We start from the raw sequence: 15,052 nt of genomic DNA, 5'->3' as shown, positions 1-15,052 counted from the left end.
CTTAACTTTTTTAAAGTAATGAGTGTAATCAAAACTCTTAATTCAAAACCCTTAGATTAGGTCAAATGAAAAATTCTGATGAAGTATTGCCAATGTTAGAGAGCAGTGGTTCTCAATCTTGCTAATGCTGCCACCCTTTAATACAGTTCCTCATGTTGTGGTAACCATAAAATTATTTTCATTTCCACTTCATAACTGTAATTTTGCTACCGTTATGAATCATAATGTAAATATCTGATATGCAGGGGTTGCAACCCATAGTTACTACTGGAATATGAAAAAAACACACTAAAACATTAAAAAACTCATACCATTGTTTTCTTTCTCTTGATGGTTGACATGTAGGCATTCATTTCATTATTTTATATTATACACTCATATTTACTTGTGAACTCTTTTATATGAGTTAAATTTAAGAGTCTATGTTTAAAACTTAAAAAAATTTCTCTTACAGGTTTGGAAAGATGCTGCCACCCAGATATTTTATTCCCTTTCTGTGGCTTGGGGTGGCCTAGTTGCGCTATCATCTTACAACAAGTTCAACAACAACTGTTACTCTGATGCCATTGTAGTTTGCTTGACAAACTGCCTCACTAGTGTGTTTGCCGGCTTTGCTATTTTTTCTATATTGGGACACATGGCACATATATCCGAAAAGGAAGTCTCTCAAGTTGTGAAATCAGGTATATAATTCTAGATGCTCCCAAGGTTTAATTGAATATGCTCACTTGTGAAACTCTGGTATAATTTACAGTCATCTGTACTTATGTTTAGAGTTATTGTATTTTCTTGGTTCATCTGAAATAATGTATTTTAATATAATAGTTCCTAAAAGATCTGGATACACAAGAGTATTTTAGGGAACAGTTATTCAAGAAGACAATATTGGGAACACTGATAGGAACTCCAACCACACCTCCATGGTGGGGCATGCCCTGTGGGACACTTAGATGATGCCCTGCAGGACACTTAGAGATGACTCCGCCTAGTCATTTCTGGGTAATACATCCTGTGTGACCCATGCCCCATGGTTACACGGTCACATAGTCACGGACCTGACCTCATGATCTATGCGCATGTGTGGAATAGCCATGTGGGCCTGTGTGCACAGGTGCTTCTGTCCTGGCCTTTTATAAGGCGGGCCCCATGTTCCCCCGGTCTCTCTGTCTCTGACTCTCTCTCTCTCTCTCTCTCTCTCTCTCTCTCTCTCTCTCTCTCTCTCTCTCTCTCTCTCTCTCGTCCTTCCACAGGACTGATCACGGCTATCCCTTTCTCTTTGTCTTGATAAAACTCTTGTTAGTGGATTCTGTCGTGTGTTGTGACTTTTCCTTGGGGGCAAGAGCACCGCAAAAAAAAAAAAAAAAAAAAGTTCAGTTGGTAGAGTGCTTGTCAAGCATGCACAGTTTTAGGAGGATTAGAAGTTCAAGTCTAGCCTCATCTACTGAGAGAAATTGAGGCCAGCTATGAATTCTATTTCTGTCCTCTGGGAAGGTAGAGAAACAGAAAACACTTAAAACTGAGGGTCACATAGAGAAATTGGAAGAAACTAAACTACAAAGTACTTTTAAAGGTAATATCAAATAGAAAATGAGATTCCATCTAGAACTTTATTATATACAACTTTGCAGGTATCTGTAAACTGAAATGGTATTACTCATAATAATTCTGGGTAAACAAATGACAAGATGGTGGAAGACTAAATTCATTCCAGCTAGACATGGGATTGTATGCCTTTAATCCTGGTACTAGGAAGGCAGAGGACTACAGATTTCTGTGAGTTTGAGGCCAATCTGGTCTACCTGAAAATTTCCAGAACAGCTACATAGAAAGACCATCTCAAAAAGCAACAACAACCACAAAATTCCATTCTATACCTGTATTTTTCTAGATAGTTCAATTTCATTTCATTTCATTTCATTTCATTTTTTTAAAAAAAATTTTACAATAGGGTGAACTTAAGCTTTTGTCATTTAAGAAATTCTTCTCCTTCACCAATATTTTTGCTACAGTTGTTGTTTGAGACAGGGTGTCATGGATCCCAGGCTGGTGCCAAACTCTGTATGAGGTGGAGGATGACCTTGAACTCCTGATTCTCCCTTCCCCCCACATCCCAAGTCCTGGGATAATAGGTGTGTACCATCACACCTTCCATCAATCATTTGATTAGGGACTGGATAAAAGCAGTTGCTATCTAAACATGAAGATCTGAGTTCAAATCTCCCAATCCATGTATGTGTAATGTATCTATGTATAGTGTGAAAATCTGTAATACTAGAACTCCAATGGAGAGATGAGAGGCAAAGATAAGATAACCCTTGCTCATGGGCCAGCTATCTGGGAATATCCAGCAAAAAAAAGCAACAAAGAGCCCACATTTCAACTAGACAGAAAGCAAAGACCAACATCCAAGGCCATTCTTTGCACATACACACTATGGCATTTGAATTCCTAAATGAATGTATGAATGAACACACGCACACACAGACACACACATGCTGATAAATTAAAACATTAAAATATTGAAAGATTTAAAAAATCTAAAACAACTTTCATGAAAAAATTATTAGCTTAATTCTTGTCACACATTCACATTAGTGTAACAATTTAAATATGTTGTATATTTATTTATTATTACTGTGTATTAGAGAGAAGGAGGGATGGGTAAAAGGAGGGAGAGAGAGGGAGTGGAGGAGAGGGAGTGGAGGAGAGGGAGAGAAAGAGAGGAAGGGAGTGAGCAAGGGCATGTGCATGTCACAGTGTTTGTGTGGAGATCAGAGTACAATTTTCAGAAATCTGTTCTCTCCTTCCACTGTGGGTTCTGGAGATCGATCTTAGGTCATCAAGCTTGAGTGACAAGTGCATTTACCCAGTAAGCCATCTCTCTGGCCTCCAAGTAAAACATTTCAAGAAGTCAATTGGTAAAGTGTGTATGTCATGGGTTGCAATGTCAAATCATGATGGAATTATAAAAGTATATTACTCTGAAAATGTTCAAATATGAAATTTTCTTGGCAATTAATTTAAAATATCACACATTTTTCTTAGGTTTCGATTTGGCATTCATTGCCTATCCAGAAGCTCTAGCCCAACTCCCAGGTGGTCCATTTTGGTCCATATTATTTTTCTTCATGCTTTTAACATTGGGTCTGGATTCTCAGTTTGCATCTATTGGTAAGTAATACTTCTGGTGTTAAATGACTCTGATATTTTGTTCCTTTTTCATTTATTTGAAAACATCCTGTTCTATTATCATAGTATCTCCTTTTAGGTACTATTAACAGAATGAATCTTATGAGTTAAACTTAAAAATTAAATACATAAAAATACAATATACTTAACGACTTGGCACTTAAAAAACCCAAATGTTAATGCTTTATTATATTTGCTCCAGATAGATATTTTAGAGGGAATCATTTTTGGTCCCTTTATTCAGAATTTTGTATTTGTTTCTTAATTCAATGTACATTATACAAAACAATGAAAATATTGCTACCATTTTTTCTTTCCTACCCTCTATACCTGGGGACGGTTCCCTGGACAACCTCATTTCTCCCTGAAAACTTGGTTCTTGCTTAGAGAGTTTTAACAAAACTCTTACTAACAATTCCTCATTTCTTGAGAGGCAATAATTTTGTCCATGTGAATGCACACACATGAGCATGTGTATGTGTGTATGTATACACATATATGAATATATATAGATGTGTGAATATATATATATATATATATATATATATATATATATATGACCATTGGTAACAAATTCATATGAGTATGAAGGTTATATATGCTATTTTAACTAGATATATGGATCTATTTAATTGATAACATATTACCCTATTGGTGGGTATTTTGTTTCCTCTTTTTAAAATTCTACACACTGCAGCTGGGGAGTTGTCCTAGTTGGAAAATTGGTTGCTGTCCAGTCATCATGACCTTAGTGTGATCTCCAGTATCCTTATAAAATCTGGGCAACGTGGCATACTCCTCTATTCCCAATGCTGGAGAGATGGAGACAGGATCATCCCTGGAGAGCTGGGGTCACGGCTTAGCCAGTAGAGTCCATTTGTGAGCTAAACGTTCAGTGAGAAACTGTCTCAAAAATGCAAGGTGGAAAGCACTTGTGAAACAACAAATGAGATTGATCTCTGCCCACTTACATGGAACACATGTGTTCACATGCACCCCTACACATGTGCTTGTATATACTCTCACACACAAACACAAATTTCACACAATGAATGCATTCTTCTTATGTATGATTCTGTGTATACAAAAGAAATTTCCTGAAGGTATACAATGAGAAAATTTGAAGCAAGTTTGAAAATTATTTGAGAATTTCATATAATATATTTAAGTCAAATTCAGCCCTGACTCCTCCCAGATCCATCCTCACTTCTATATCCTTCCAAATTTCATTTCTTAATAAACCACTGAGTCCAATTTGTCCTGCCCATATACATAGTGGGTGTGGGGCCATCCATAGGAGCATGGATGACCCACTAACTGCCACACCTTTACAGAAAACTGAATCTTACTCTCATCTAGAAGTCATCAAGGTTCCTCTGCTTGATTTCCAAAGCCTTCAAAAATGTCAAACATATTTATTATAAATCTTTTGGCTTACATATTTTTCTACCTTTAGATAAGCCCTTGTTTAGAAGACACTATTTCTTCCTTCTTTCCTCCTTCTCCCCCTCCTTTTTCTTCCCATCTCTTCTTCTCTGCCCTTCTATCTTCTGTCCTGTCTTCCTACTCCCATCCTCCACTTCCTCCTCCTCGCTTCCCTGCCTCCTCCTCTTCCTTGTTTTGCAATCAGTCTGCTCTCTCCCTTCCCCTGTCTGCTGGGAACTAAACCCAGGGGCTAAGAGAAAAACCCTTGCCTGGCAGTGGTGATGCACGCCTTAAATCCCAGCACTTGCGAGGCAGAGGCAGGCAAATCTCTGTGAATTCAAGGCCAGTCTGGTCTATAGAGTGAGTTCCAAGACAGCCAGGACTGTTTCACAGAAAAACCCTGTCTTGAAAAACAAACAAACAAACAAAAAACAGTGTGAGAGAGAACCTTCTTGACTGATAGAAAAGAGCAATGCTCAGAGTATATTCCCAGTTTATGTGTGTAAATTTGATTAATAGATACTGAATTCTGTGATTAGTGTTACCCACTTGAAATGTAACAATTCATATTCCCCTCCATTAGAAACAATTACAACAACAATTCAAGATTTGTTTCCCAAAGCAATGAAACGCATGAGGGTTCCCATCACTTTGGGTTGCTGCTTGGTTCTGTTTCTCCTTGGTCTCGTCTGTGTGACTCAGGTACAGTATAGCGTTTAACTTTTGTAGACAAATGTTAGTTGGAATATACCTTTAAATCTAAAAAAAATATGCTAAGGGTCAAGGGGGTGTTTTGTGACAGGTCCTATTTCTATTTAGGATGCTTTCCACATTTCAGCCATCTTCTCCTTTGTAATTTTGCTAGTACACATTTTTCAGAGGATGAGGCCCAGTAATGACAATTTTCCAAGTAGCAAAATTATTATAAACTGTATTTTTCTTGGTGGGTAGTACGGAGCTCATAGATACTACATTCCATTTACATAATCAACTGTTCTAAATGCTTATATTTTGTCCATGTCCTAGTACATTATTTAAAAAATTTGATAATTAAACCCATATTTGGGTTTATACATGAAACATACTTTTCATATATTGTTTCAAAATGTATTCTACATGAATACTTTACAAAAATGAAAAATAGTTAAAATATAGTTGTAAATAACTGGTGTGAGCTTGTTTTTCTGTTTTTGATTTTGTTTTATGGTAGGCTGGAATTTACTGGGTTCATTTGATTGATCACTTCTGTGCTGGATGGGGGATTTTGATTGCAGCTATCTTGGAAATTGCAGGAATCATCTGGATTTATGGTAAGTGGTGATCGAAGATTGGTTTAAAAGTCTCATACAGTAACATTTGATTCCTTTTCATCAAGATTATGTCATCATCCAATTTTAATTACACACATAATAGTAAATTGTGATCTGTTGAGCAAAACACATTAAGAGTGAAATGGAATCCCAGGTGTGTGCTTCACTGTTGGCTTTTAGCAACACGTTTAAATGAAGAAGGATAATATGTATGACAATCTCCATGGAACCCTGTAGGAAAGGGCTCATAGTCTGCAACTGTTTTCTCCAGGAGGGAATAGATTCATTGAAGACATAGAAATGATGATTGGAGCAAAGAGATGGATATTCTGGCTCTGGTGGAGAGCTTGCTGGTTTGTCATCACACCCATCCTCTTGTCTGTAAGTACCAATATACAATGAATTTTGTATCGACACTCTAACTCATACCTTTAGATGCTAGTAAAGAACTTGGAGCACAATTCCCATTGGGGAAAATAAGTAAATAATTTGGGGGATGAATAGTTTTCAAGTTTGTAGTTTTCACTGCTGGTGCCTTCACGCTGTCTGAATTAAAATGCCCTTTGTAGTGTTATTTTTGACACCATGAGTTTGAACATTGTCCATTTGAGACAATAAAGAGCTCTCTATAGAATTAAAGGTATCAACAACTTAAAATGACTGAGAGAATAAAAGTATCAGTAGGATAAACAAAAGCAAATCATAAATTTACTCATTCTCTGAAAGATATGGTGAGCCATTTATTAACTTCTCTGCCAGAAAATACAAAGCCCAGGTAAGAACAAGATGATTTTTTTTATTTTTCTTATTTTTATTTTGTTTTTTGAGACATGTCTGTGTCGTTTTGGCTGTCTTGGAACTTTCCTGGAACCTACTCTTTAGACCAGGCTGGCCTCAACTCACAGAGATCTGCTTGACTCTGACTCCTGAGTGCTGGGATTAAAGACCTGCACCACTACTGCGCAACCATATGTTGTATTTAAGTAACTATTATTTAAAAAACAACATTCAGATATTAATGTGTACTTTTTTAGTTTATGGCCCTATTGGTGACTGCAACTAAGCCTTTATGTTATCTAAGGAAGCAGTTTACCACTGAGTGGTATTCCCTTCTACATGATGGAAAATTATGATGTTTTGTCGTTCTGAGTCCAGTTTATTTTGCTTAGCACAATTAACTCCAATTCTACTTATTTTCTGCAAATATTGGAATTTCATTCTTTTTTATGGCTTAATAAATCTCCATTGTTTATATTTACCACAAAAGATTACAAAGTATTAGAACACCCTTTTTTTCTGGTTTTCTTTTATCTATAGTATGCTATTTGGAGGTGTGGATTCAATGGAGTCTCTTGTCTTTCTTTCCTTGTATGCTTATTCTGAGCCAGTTCAGGGAGAAACATCCAGTAGTACTTCTTTCTTTTCAGAACCTTCCCTTCTTTGTGTACCAGGAGCCTTTGCTAACTACACTTAGCTTTGCAGCCCATGGGCAGATTCAACTATGGAGCAGAATCTCTAGTTTGTATACTCAGTGTTTTGAAATCCTGCTAAACTTCAAACACCTTGGGTGGTGGGTAGAAAGGGGTAGATGATGAAAACCCAGTTTGGCCTGAGCCTCAGGAAGCTTTCAACCCTGCCTGCAGTTACCCATATGGCACACAGACATCATTTTTGTCCACTGAACTTGGTTTGGGGCTGTGTCAGCAATTATCAAGTGAATGGGGTCAATTGTATGACACTGCAGAGGGGTGATTAAGTCTAGATGGTTCCTAGTCATGGCCCTGCAAGACTTGGGGAATAACAAATAGATTTCCTCTCCAATGCTGACACAGGGTGAGTCACTGTTTCACCAGATGCTATAAACAGATACAAGACTTGTGAGAATGGTTGGCTTGTGATATGATTAGGATTGCCCGACTTTTTCATCAGAGTTATGTGCTTTGCCACTTAGATTGGGCTTCTGTTTCTCTTCCCCACACTGGGTAGCTATGTATAGCCCACTCCATTTCACCATGTTATCTTCTGAATCTATACATATTCTATCTGTTCTATCACTTAGTTTTTAACCTACAGGGAGAGAGGAGGAGGGAAGGAGTGCTCCTGGTCAGAGGACAACTTGTCACCATTAGGTTCTAGGGATTGAACACAAGTCCTTAATCTTGGTGGCAAGCTCCCTTACCCACTAAGCAACCTTGAGAGGAGTCATTTTTTCTTTCTCAATTTTCTGATAACATTCTAATCTCCCTCTCTTTGGAATAGAGTACATTTATTACTAATCTACTCTTCTCATTTACTTACTATTCTAATTCAACCACCTTATACAACACTGGAAAAGCTTGAAACAGAGATTTCTTTCAGTTTCCCAAGTGATCCCCCAAAGCTGCAGATATACTCATAATAAAAACATATCTCAAACTCATGGAAGTTAGACTCCAACCTTTTGGGGAGTACTCACATTGGATGTATCTCTGAAAGTTCAAGAACTGAGTCTCTACAGCATTGAGCACTTCTGGCAGACTGTGTCTCCTTGGGTGAGAACCCAAATAGACTAAAGCAAAGAGAGTACTACTCCTAGTACTCCTTGAGCACTGGTTGGTAACAGGTTTTGTTTGTTTTTTGAGACAGGGTCTTACTATGTAGCCCTCACTAGTCTGGCGTTCATTATGTAGATCAGGCTGGCCTCAGACTCTCAAGAATCTGCTTGCCCCTGCCTCCTGAATGCTAGGATTAAAAGATTTTCCCCATAGAAGGCCTGACTGGTAGCTTTTGAAAAATTGATTTTAAGTTAGCAAATACATGAGTCTTTGTATGTGTGTATACATGTATGATTTTACTTTGTTCTCAGTAATTCCCTTGCCAGCTCCAACTGGTTCTCTTCTTTTCAAATATTTAAATGTGTGTTCTACATGCATATGTGTGGATGTGTATCCACTGAACAGTAAAATATACCTTTATTTTTGGAAAAGAATAGTATAAGTCAGAGATTAGCTATCAGAACTTCTCCTAAATGCCTTACTTATTTTTAGTGAATTTTGAAAAATATCTAAAACTCATTTAAAATAGTGCTTTTCAAATTTTCCAATGCTTTGACCCTTTAATACAGTTCCTCATGTTGTGGTAAACCCCAACCATAAAATTATTTTTGTTGCTACTTCATAACTATAATTTCGCTATTATTATGAATCATAATGCAAATAATTGTGATTTCTGATGTTCTTAGGTGACTCCTATGAAAGGGTTGGTCGACTGCAAAGCATCACCACCCACAGATTGAGAAGTGCTTATTGAATTTTATCACCTTTTTGGAGGGAGCGTCTTCTGTATTTCAGAATGGCCTTGGAATCAGTATGTAGCTGAGCATCACCTTGAACTCCTGATCCTCCTGCCTCCATCCTTTGAATGCTGAGATTTCAGACAAAATCTCACAATTTTGCCACACTACTTGAACTTACATCAAACGTTTTTGGTCAAGAAGAGCCTAGGAGGGAATAGTGCTTTGGTAAACATGTGCCAGTACTACGTGTTTATATTTGAGTTATAGGGGGGTAGTGTCTTGTGCAATGAATAATAAACAGTTGCTAAGGAAGGATAGAAATGTATCTCTAAAGTGTACTTGTACATTCTCAATGGACTTTTTAACATATATGCTGGCAAACTTATGGCCTAGAATGAAGCCATGCTAACAGTTCAATCTCCTTGTATACATACCCACAAAAGGGTTTTGGATAAGATAATTCTATCTCCTTATATATGTATTAACAAGAGGGGTGTAGGATAATGTAGCTGTTTATTTAGTTTTGAGAAAACTCTGTAATGCTTTCTATAGTGATTGTGATCTAAATTTACATTCCAAAAATGGTATGCAAGGGTTTTTTTCCACACCCATGTAAACAATTCCACTATTGGATATATTCAAAGATATGAAGTCAATATGTTGCAGCACTATTCACCTAAGCTAAGGAATGAAAACAGCTGAAGTGTCTGCCAAATGATAACTAGATGAAGCAAATTAGGTACTTAGTACAGATACCAGGCCTGGTGGCACACACTGGCAATGCATGCATTCAGGAAGTTAAAGTGTAATGGTTTCTTTGGTTTCAGAACCAAACAAAGCTGCAGTAAATTCAAGGCCAGCCTGGGCTACGGAGTGAGACTATATATCAAAACAAGAAAGTGTGGTACATGTACACACTGAACTCTGTTCAGCCATATAATAAATAATTAAATCATTACGATTTTAATGTGAATGGGAGGGAAGAATGTTAGCATAGTAAAGGAAATATTACAGAAACTCATTCAGATGAGGAAGCTAAATAAGTTATCTAGTTGAAATGAGAATAGAATGGCTATAGTCAGAGGTCTTGAACAGTGGAGATGGGAGCTGATGAGTAGATACTAAGTTACAGTTCAATTAGAGCAAGGCATTCTTCTATATAATTGCATAGGAAGGAAACAATGGACAATAATGTACTATATAATTTAAAAATTTATAATAGAAGGAATTAAGAAAATAATTGCCATAAAGGGTAAAGTTTGAGGCAATATTTAGCCTGGTATACACATTATACAGTATGTTCATGTATGAAAACTTAATATGGTACTCAACTTATGTCAACTTTTATACTTTTGATTATCTGTTAAAAAGGGAATGGCTGGGCACAGTGGTAGACATCTTTAATTCCAGCACTCAAGTGTCAGAAGCAGGAATATATTTCTGAGTTCAAAACCAGCCTAGTCTACATCAAGGTCAGCCAGAGATATAGAAGGGGAACTTATTTCCAAAAAACACTGGCTGCTCTTGCGAAAGAACCAGGTTTCATTCCCAGCACCACATAGCAGCTCACAACTGTAACTGGAGTTCCAAGGCATCTGCTGTCCTCTTCTGGGCACCGGGCCTACACATGGTGCACAGACATAAATGCAGGCAAAACAGCCACACACATGAAATAATACAAAAGAAAAACATCAAAGGCTTAACAGTAAAACACACCTCAGGTTTATACATTGAATATTAGATCGTGTATGAATAAATCAAGGCTTTAAATTAAAGCAAAAATAGAAATTTGGTTCACTTCATATTGTTGTCTTCTGGCTTGTTACCATTTATTTTAGATCCTTAATTGTGGCTTCATTTTATTGTTTGATCAATTTCAAATTATGACTCATTTATTACACCAAGTCTAATTTTTAACTTGGTCTTTTTAATGATTTATTTTCTTAGGCCATTCTCATCTGGTCACTGGTGAAATTTCACAGACCTGATTATGGGGACATTCCATATCCTGACTGGGGAGTTGCTCTAGGCTGGTGTATGATTATTTTCTGCATTATTTGGATACCAATTATGGCGATTATAAAAATAGTTCAGGCTGAAGGAAACATCTTTCAGGTAAGCATATTCAATTCTTATTTTATATAAGCACTTGTGATAAAATGCAGATTAATTATACAGGAGAGATAAGAGAGTACATGGGTTGAAAATAATCACTTTTCCTTCCCTCTAACTACTTCTATACCCAATAGTATCATGTTTGACATATTATATATATTATAAATGGTAATAATATATATATATATATGAATTTGTGTATCTATTTGTATTTTACTATAAGTTTATTATAGAAGCACATTACTGTATCCTCAGGCCCTATTACATTCCATGTAGCAATGGTGAGCTCTGTGTTTGTACAATCACCCTTGTGTATGTCAAAAAGCACATGACTGATTTACTTCTATATGTAACCTTCCTTGAATCTTTATCTGGGTATAATGCAAGCACTAATAGTGTATTTAAATGGAACGAGCTTAAATTGTCTTGCATCCTGTGTAGCCCTTGAGTCATCTTTTTTCTATGGAGGCCTAGGATGATAGAGCTAAGTATTCATACTAGAACAATGACAAGATAGGCTTAGGGAGTTAATTTCAAAAAATTCCTATGCAGATCAAAGAACAGATCCAAATAAATGGCTCAGTACCTGGAAGTCCCTTATCTCGGTTTTTGAGACATATTCCAGTGCACAATAGCTTAGCTCTCCATCTGACCCTCTGTGACAAGGATGCAAATAAATTCAGGAAAGCTGCTTAGAGTGACATCATTACTCTAATGGGCTCATATACCTTTTTTCTGAAATCATTCATTATGTTTGGTTTAGTCGTATACTTCTATTAACAATTAATAACAATTTACTTGACTACAATTTCTTATCCGATGGCGTTTTAAGAATTTAGGCTATCACTTCTTTACTTTCCTGTGATTGTTATGTCATTGTTGCTAGCAAAGGCACTTACAATAGAAGTGTAGCTTAATATTTGCTTTTTTAAATGGATGACACTTAAGTTCTAATACAAGATTTTGTTGTTGTTGTTGCATTTCAGCGTATCATAAGCTGCTGTAGACCAGCTTCTAACTGGGGCCCATACCTGGAAAAACATCGTGGAGAGAGATATAAAGACATGGCTGAACCTGCAAAGGAGACTGACCATGAAATACCTACTATCAGTGGCAGTAGAAAACCAGAATAAAATGTCTCTTTTGAAAATATGATTGTTATATAATGTGATTTTGTAGGGTAGGGGAACTTTTTTAATTTATTTGTGCGTTAATCAAGTAGGGAAATGTACATGCCATGCTCAGTACAGGGTTGTAAGTATTTTTTCACCTAATCAAAAATGAAATATAAAAATGTGAATTTATGAATGTTTAATAATGTACTTGTGTACCTTTAGGATTAGCTATTTGTTAATACATACACCCAGTACTGTTTTAAAATGACATTTTGTAAATATGATTGTAATATTTCTTTTTTTAGTATACTGAAGGTTTCCTGTGACATGATTACTTAGGAAATAGTCATGCTTTGTATTTGGTGATTTTAAAGATATTATTTGTTTCTGTAGTGTTAATATGCACTTTTCTTATACAATAAGTCTATGTAGTTAAAGCCAAGTGTTACACAATTAAAGACCTCATGTATCAAAGTCACAAATGGGACCCGGAGAGATCACTCAGTGATTAAGAGCAATGGCTCTTGAAGAAGGTGTAGGGTCAATTCTTAACATCCACATGGTGACTAATATTGTCTGTAACCCCAGTTCCAAGAGATCCAGTGTCTTCTTCTGATCTCCATGACACTGTATGCATATGGTGTATTACAATGCAGGCAAAAACCCATACATGGAAAATAAAATGAATCAATCACTTTTAAAAGAAATGTCACAAATGTGTAGGGAGAAGACTGTATATGATATGAGGACTGTTGAATACCTACGATCCAAATATGTCTAAACATGTCATCCATTTATTATAGTTCAATTTTTTCTATGTAAACTTTAAAGTTATACTCTTTTTAGAGTGAAATGAGACAAAAAATGAGGAACAGGTGGCCAGAAAGGGATAAGTCTAGAAAATGAAATATTGAAATTTTGAATACATTTTACCCTTCATAATATCTTTCTTCTTTAGGTTATATTTGGAATAAAACCATGGCTCATTCAATTTCTAGAGTTTCAAAACATAATGAGTTCATTATATTCTCTGAATTCTAGATTTAATTGTAGATTTGGATGAAATTATTACTGATCTGGCATTTTTTGATAATGATATATGTCTAACAGATCAAGGGCAATAATCTTGTCTTTTATGGATTAATTTTTCCTAAGAGTAATAAAGTAGTCATATATTAATTGATGTTAATTGTTAACTAATTGTCATTAATAAAATTTTTATACTCTGGTTTCCTCACAAATGATGATACCTTGTACTTTATTATGTATTTTTGACATATGATTTAAAAAATCACAGCTTAAGATAACAAAATCTACTCTAAATAGATAGGGAACATTTCAAGAGTCATGCTGAGCATTAGCAGATGACAAGACTAAAATTGTAAGTATCATTTTCTGTGGATGTACATTTGCATTTTGGGGGAGAGTGAATCCATTGTTTTCATGAAATGTAAAAGGAACCTGTGACTCAAAAAACAAAAGCCTTTTAAGAACCATATACTGCTAGCTAATTTGTACTTGGCAACTGAGTACCAAAAGGGAATTTCTCATACATCAAATCTCCTCCTTCCTTCTTCTTTTGATTAAAGATCAAAGGAGCAAACTGATTAAAGTGTCTCTTTAATTAGTACAAGTAAGTGATTCTGAAAGGAGGTGGTATGAAGGCATAACAATGGGCCTATAAGTAATTCATCTCAATAATTCACATATAAGATGAACTTGTGTTGATATTTTGAAGGCTCTTTGTGGGTAGATCCAATGGTATGAGCAAAAAAAAAGAGCTTAAGTTTTAGTTACACTTTATTTTATAGAATATTATGTGAGATAGATGAGAGACTAAAGCTTAGAAATTTTTTTCTTCATCGTAATTCAAATTGTATTAAAACATCCTCCCATTGTCTTTTGGTGCTATTTGAGGGTTGGGTTTTCACTAATTACATATGTGCGTGCAAATTTTACAGGTGACATTTGGAATCTGTAGAGAAAATTTGGGCAGAGAGAGGATATAATGGAAATAAATGCTTTTCAAAATCTAGCCAAAAGGAGTAGTTAAAGACTTGTATCACTACCTTTAAGTGTGAAAAAATAGATCTTAATCACCATCTTAACTTATTGCAAACATATATTGCAGGGTGGCAAATGACAGCTCTTCTTTTCATTTTAAACATTTTATAATACTAGTAAGTGGTCATTTGCATAATAGGCAACAGCTCCATGTAATTCTCCTCACTTTGGTTAAACTCATAGACATATGTAGTATTAGGCTGCAATCAAGTAGATGAAGATTTTTAAACTTGAAGTTATCATTGCTATTTTGTCAGCTACAAACTTTTGAACTGGCTTTCATTTTCTGTAATTTATGCTTCTACACCCTTTCCCTACAATATACTAGCCAATGCATGTAATTGATTATTGAAATAAAATGTAAGCAAAGCAGTAAGGATCTGGAATCTGTATCGGACAGCCCACACTCCTTTAAAGAATATCTCTTTTGCAAGAAACATAATCAGTTCAATCCCATCACAGCTTTAATCATTACTGTCACTATCATCGTTCACAACTCTTGCAGTGGGATTCTTAATTATTTTCACACAGCCATATAGGCCCTTGATCAACATGAAGTG

The 15,052-nt window shown here is 35.8% G+C and overlaps 1 protein-coding gene across 3 annotated transcripts in view; it reads left to right on the top strand.

The window, feature by feature from the left end:
- Positions 1-13,669, top strand: part of Slc6a14 (solute carrier family 6 member 14) — a 67,426-nt gene extending 53,757 nt beyond the window's left edge. For all 3 annotated transcript variants that reach the window (XM_042269365.2, XM_076562601.1, XM_076562602.1), the window contains 7 exons: positions 455-683; positions 3,046-3,171; positions 5,198-5,316; positions 5,825-5,924; positions 6,196-6,305; positions 11,146-11,313; positions 12,300-13,669. In XM_042269365.2, the coding sequence (XP_042125299.1) occupies positions 455-683; positions 3,046-3,171; positions 5,198-5,316; positions 5,825-5,924; positions 6,196-6,305; positions 11,146-11,313; positions 12,300-12,446 (999 nt within the window). In that variant the 3' untranslated portion in view covers positions 12,447-13,669. The remainder of the gene's footprint in view (positions 1-454; positions 684-3,045; positions 3,172-5,197; positions 5,317-5,824; positions 5,925-6,195; positions 6,306-11,145; positions 11,314-12,299) is intronic.
- Positions 13,670-15,052: the final 1,383 nt, after the last annotated feature.

This window comes from Peromyscus maniculatus, chromosome X (assembly GCF_049852395.1).
Source record: "Peromyscus maniculatus bairdii isolate BWxNUB_F1_BW_parent chromosome X, HU_Pman_BW_mat_3.1, whole genome shotgun sequence".
Lineage (NCBI taxonomy): Eukaryota > Metazoa > Chordata > Mammalia > Rodentia > Cricetidae > Peromyscus > Peromyscus maniculatus.
This window is presented reverse-complemented; position numbering and strand designations above follow the sequence as displayed.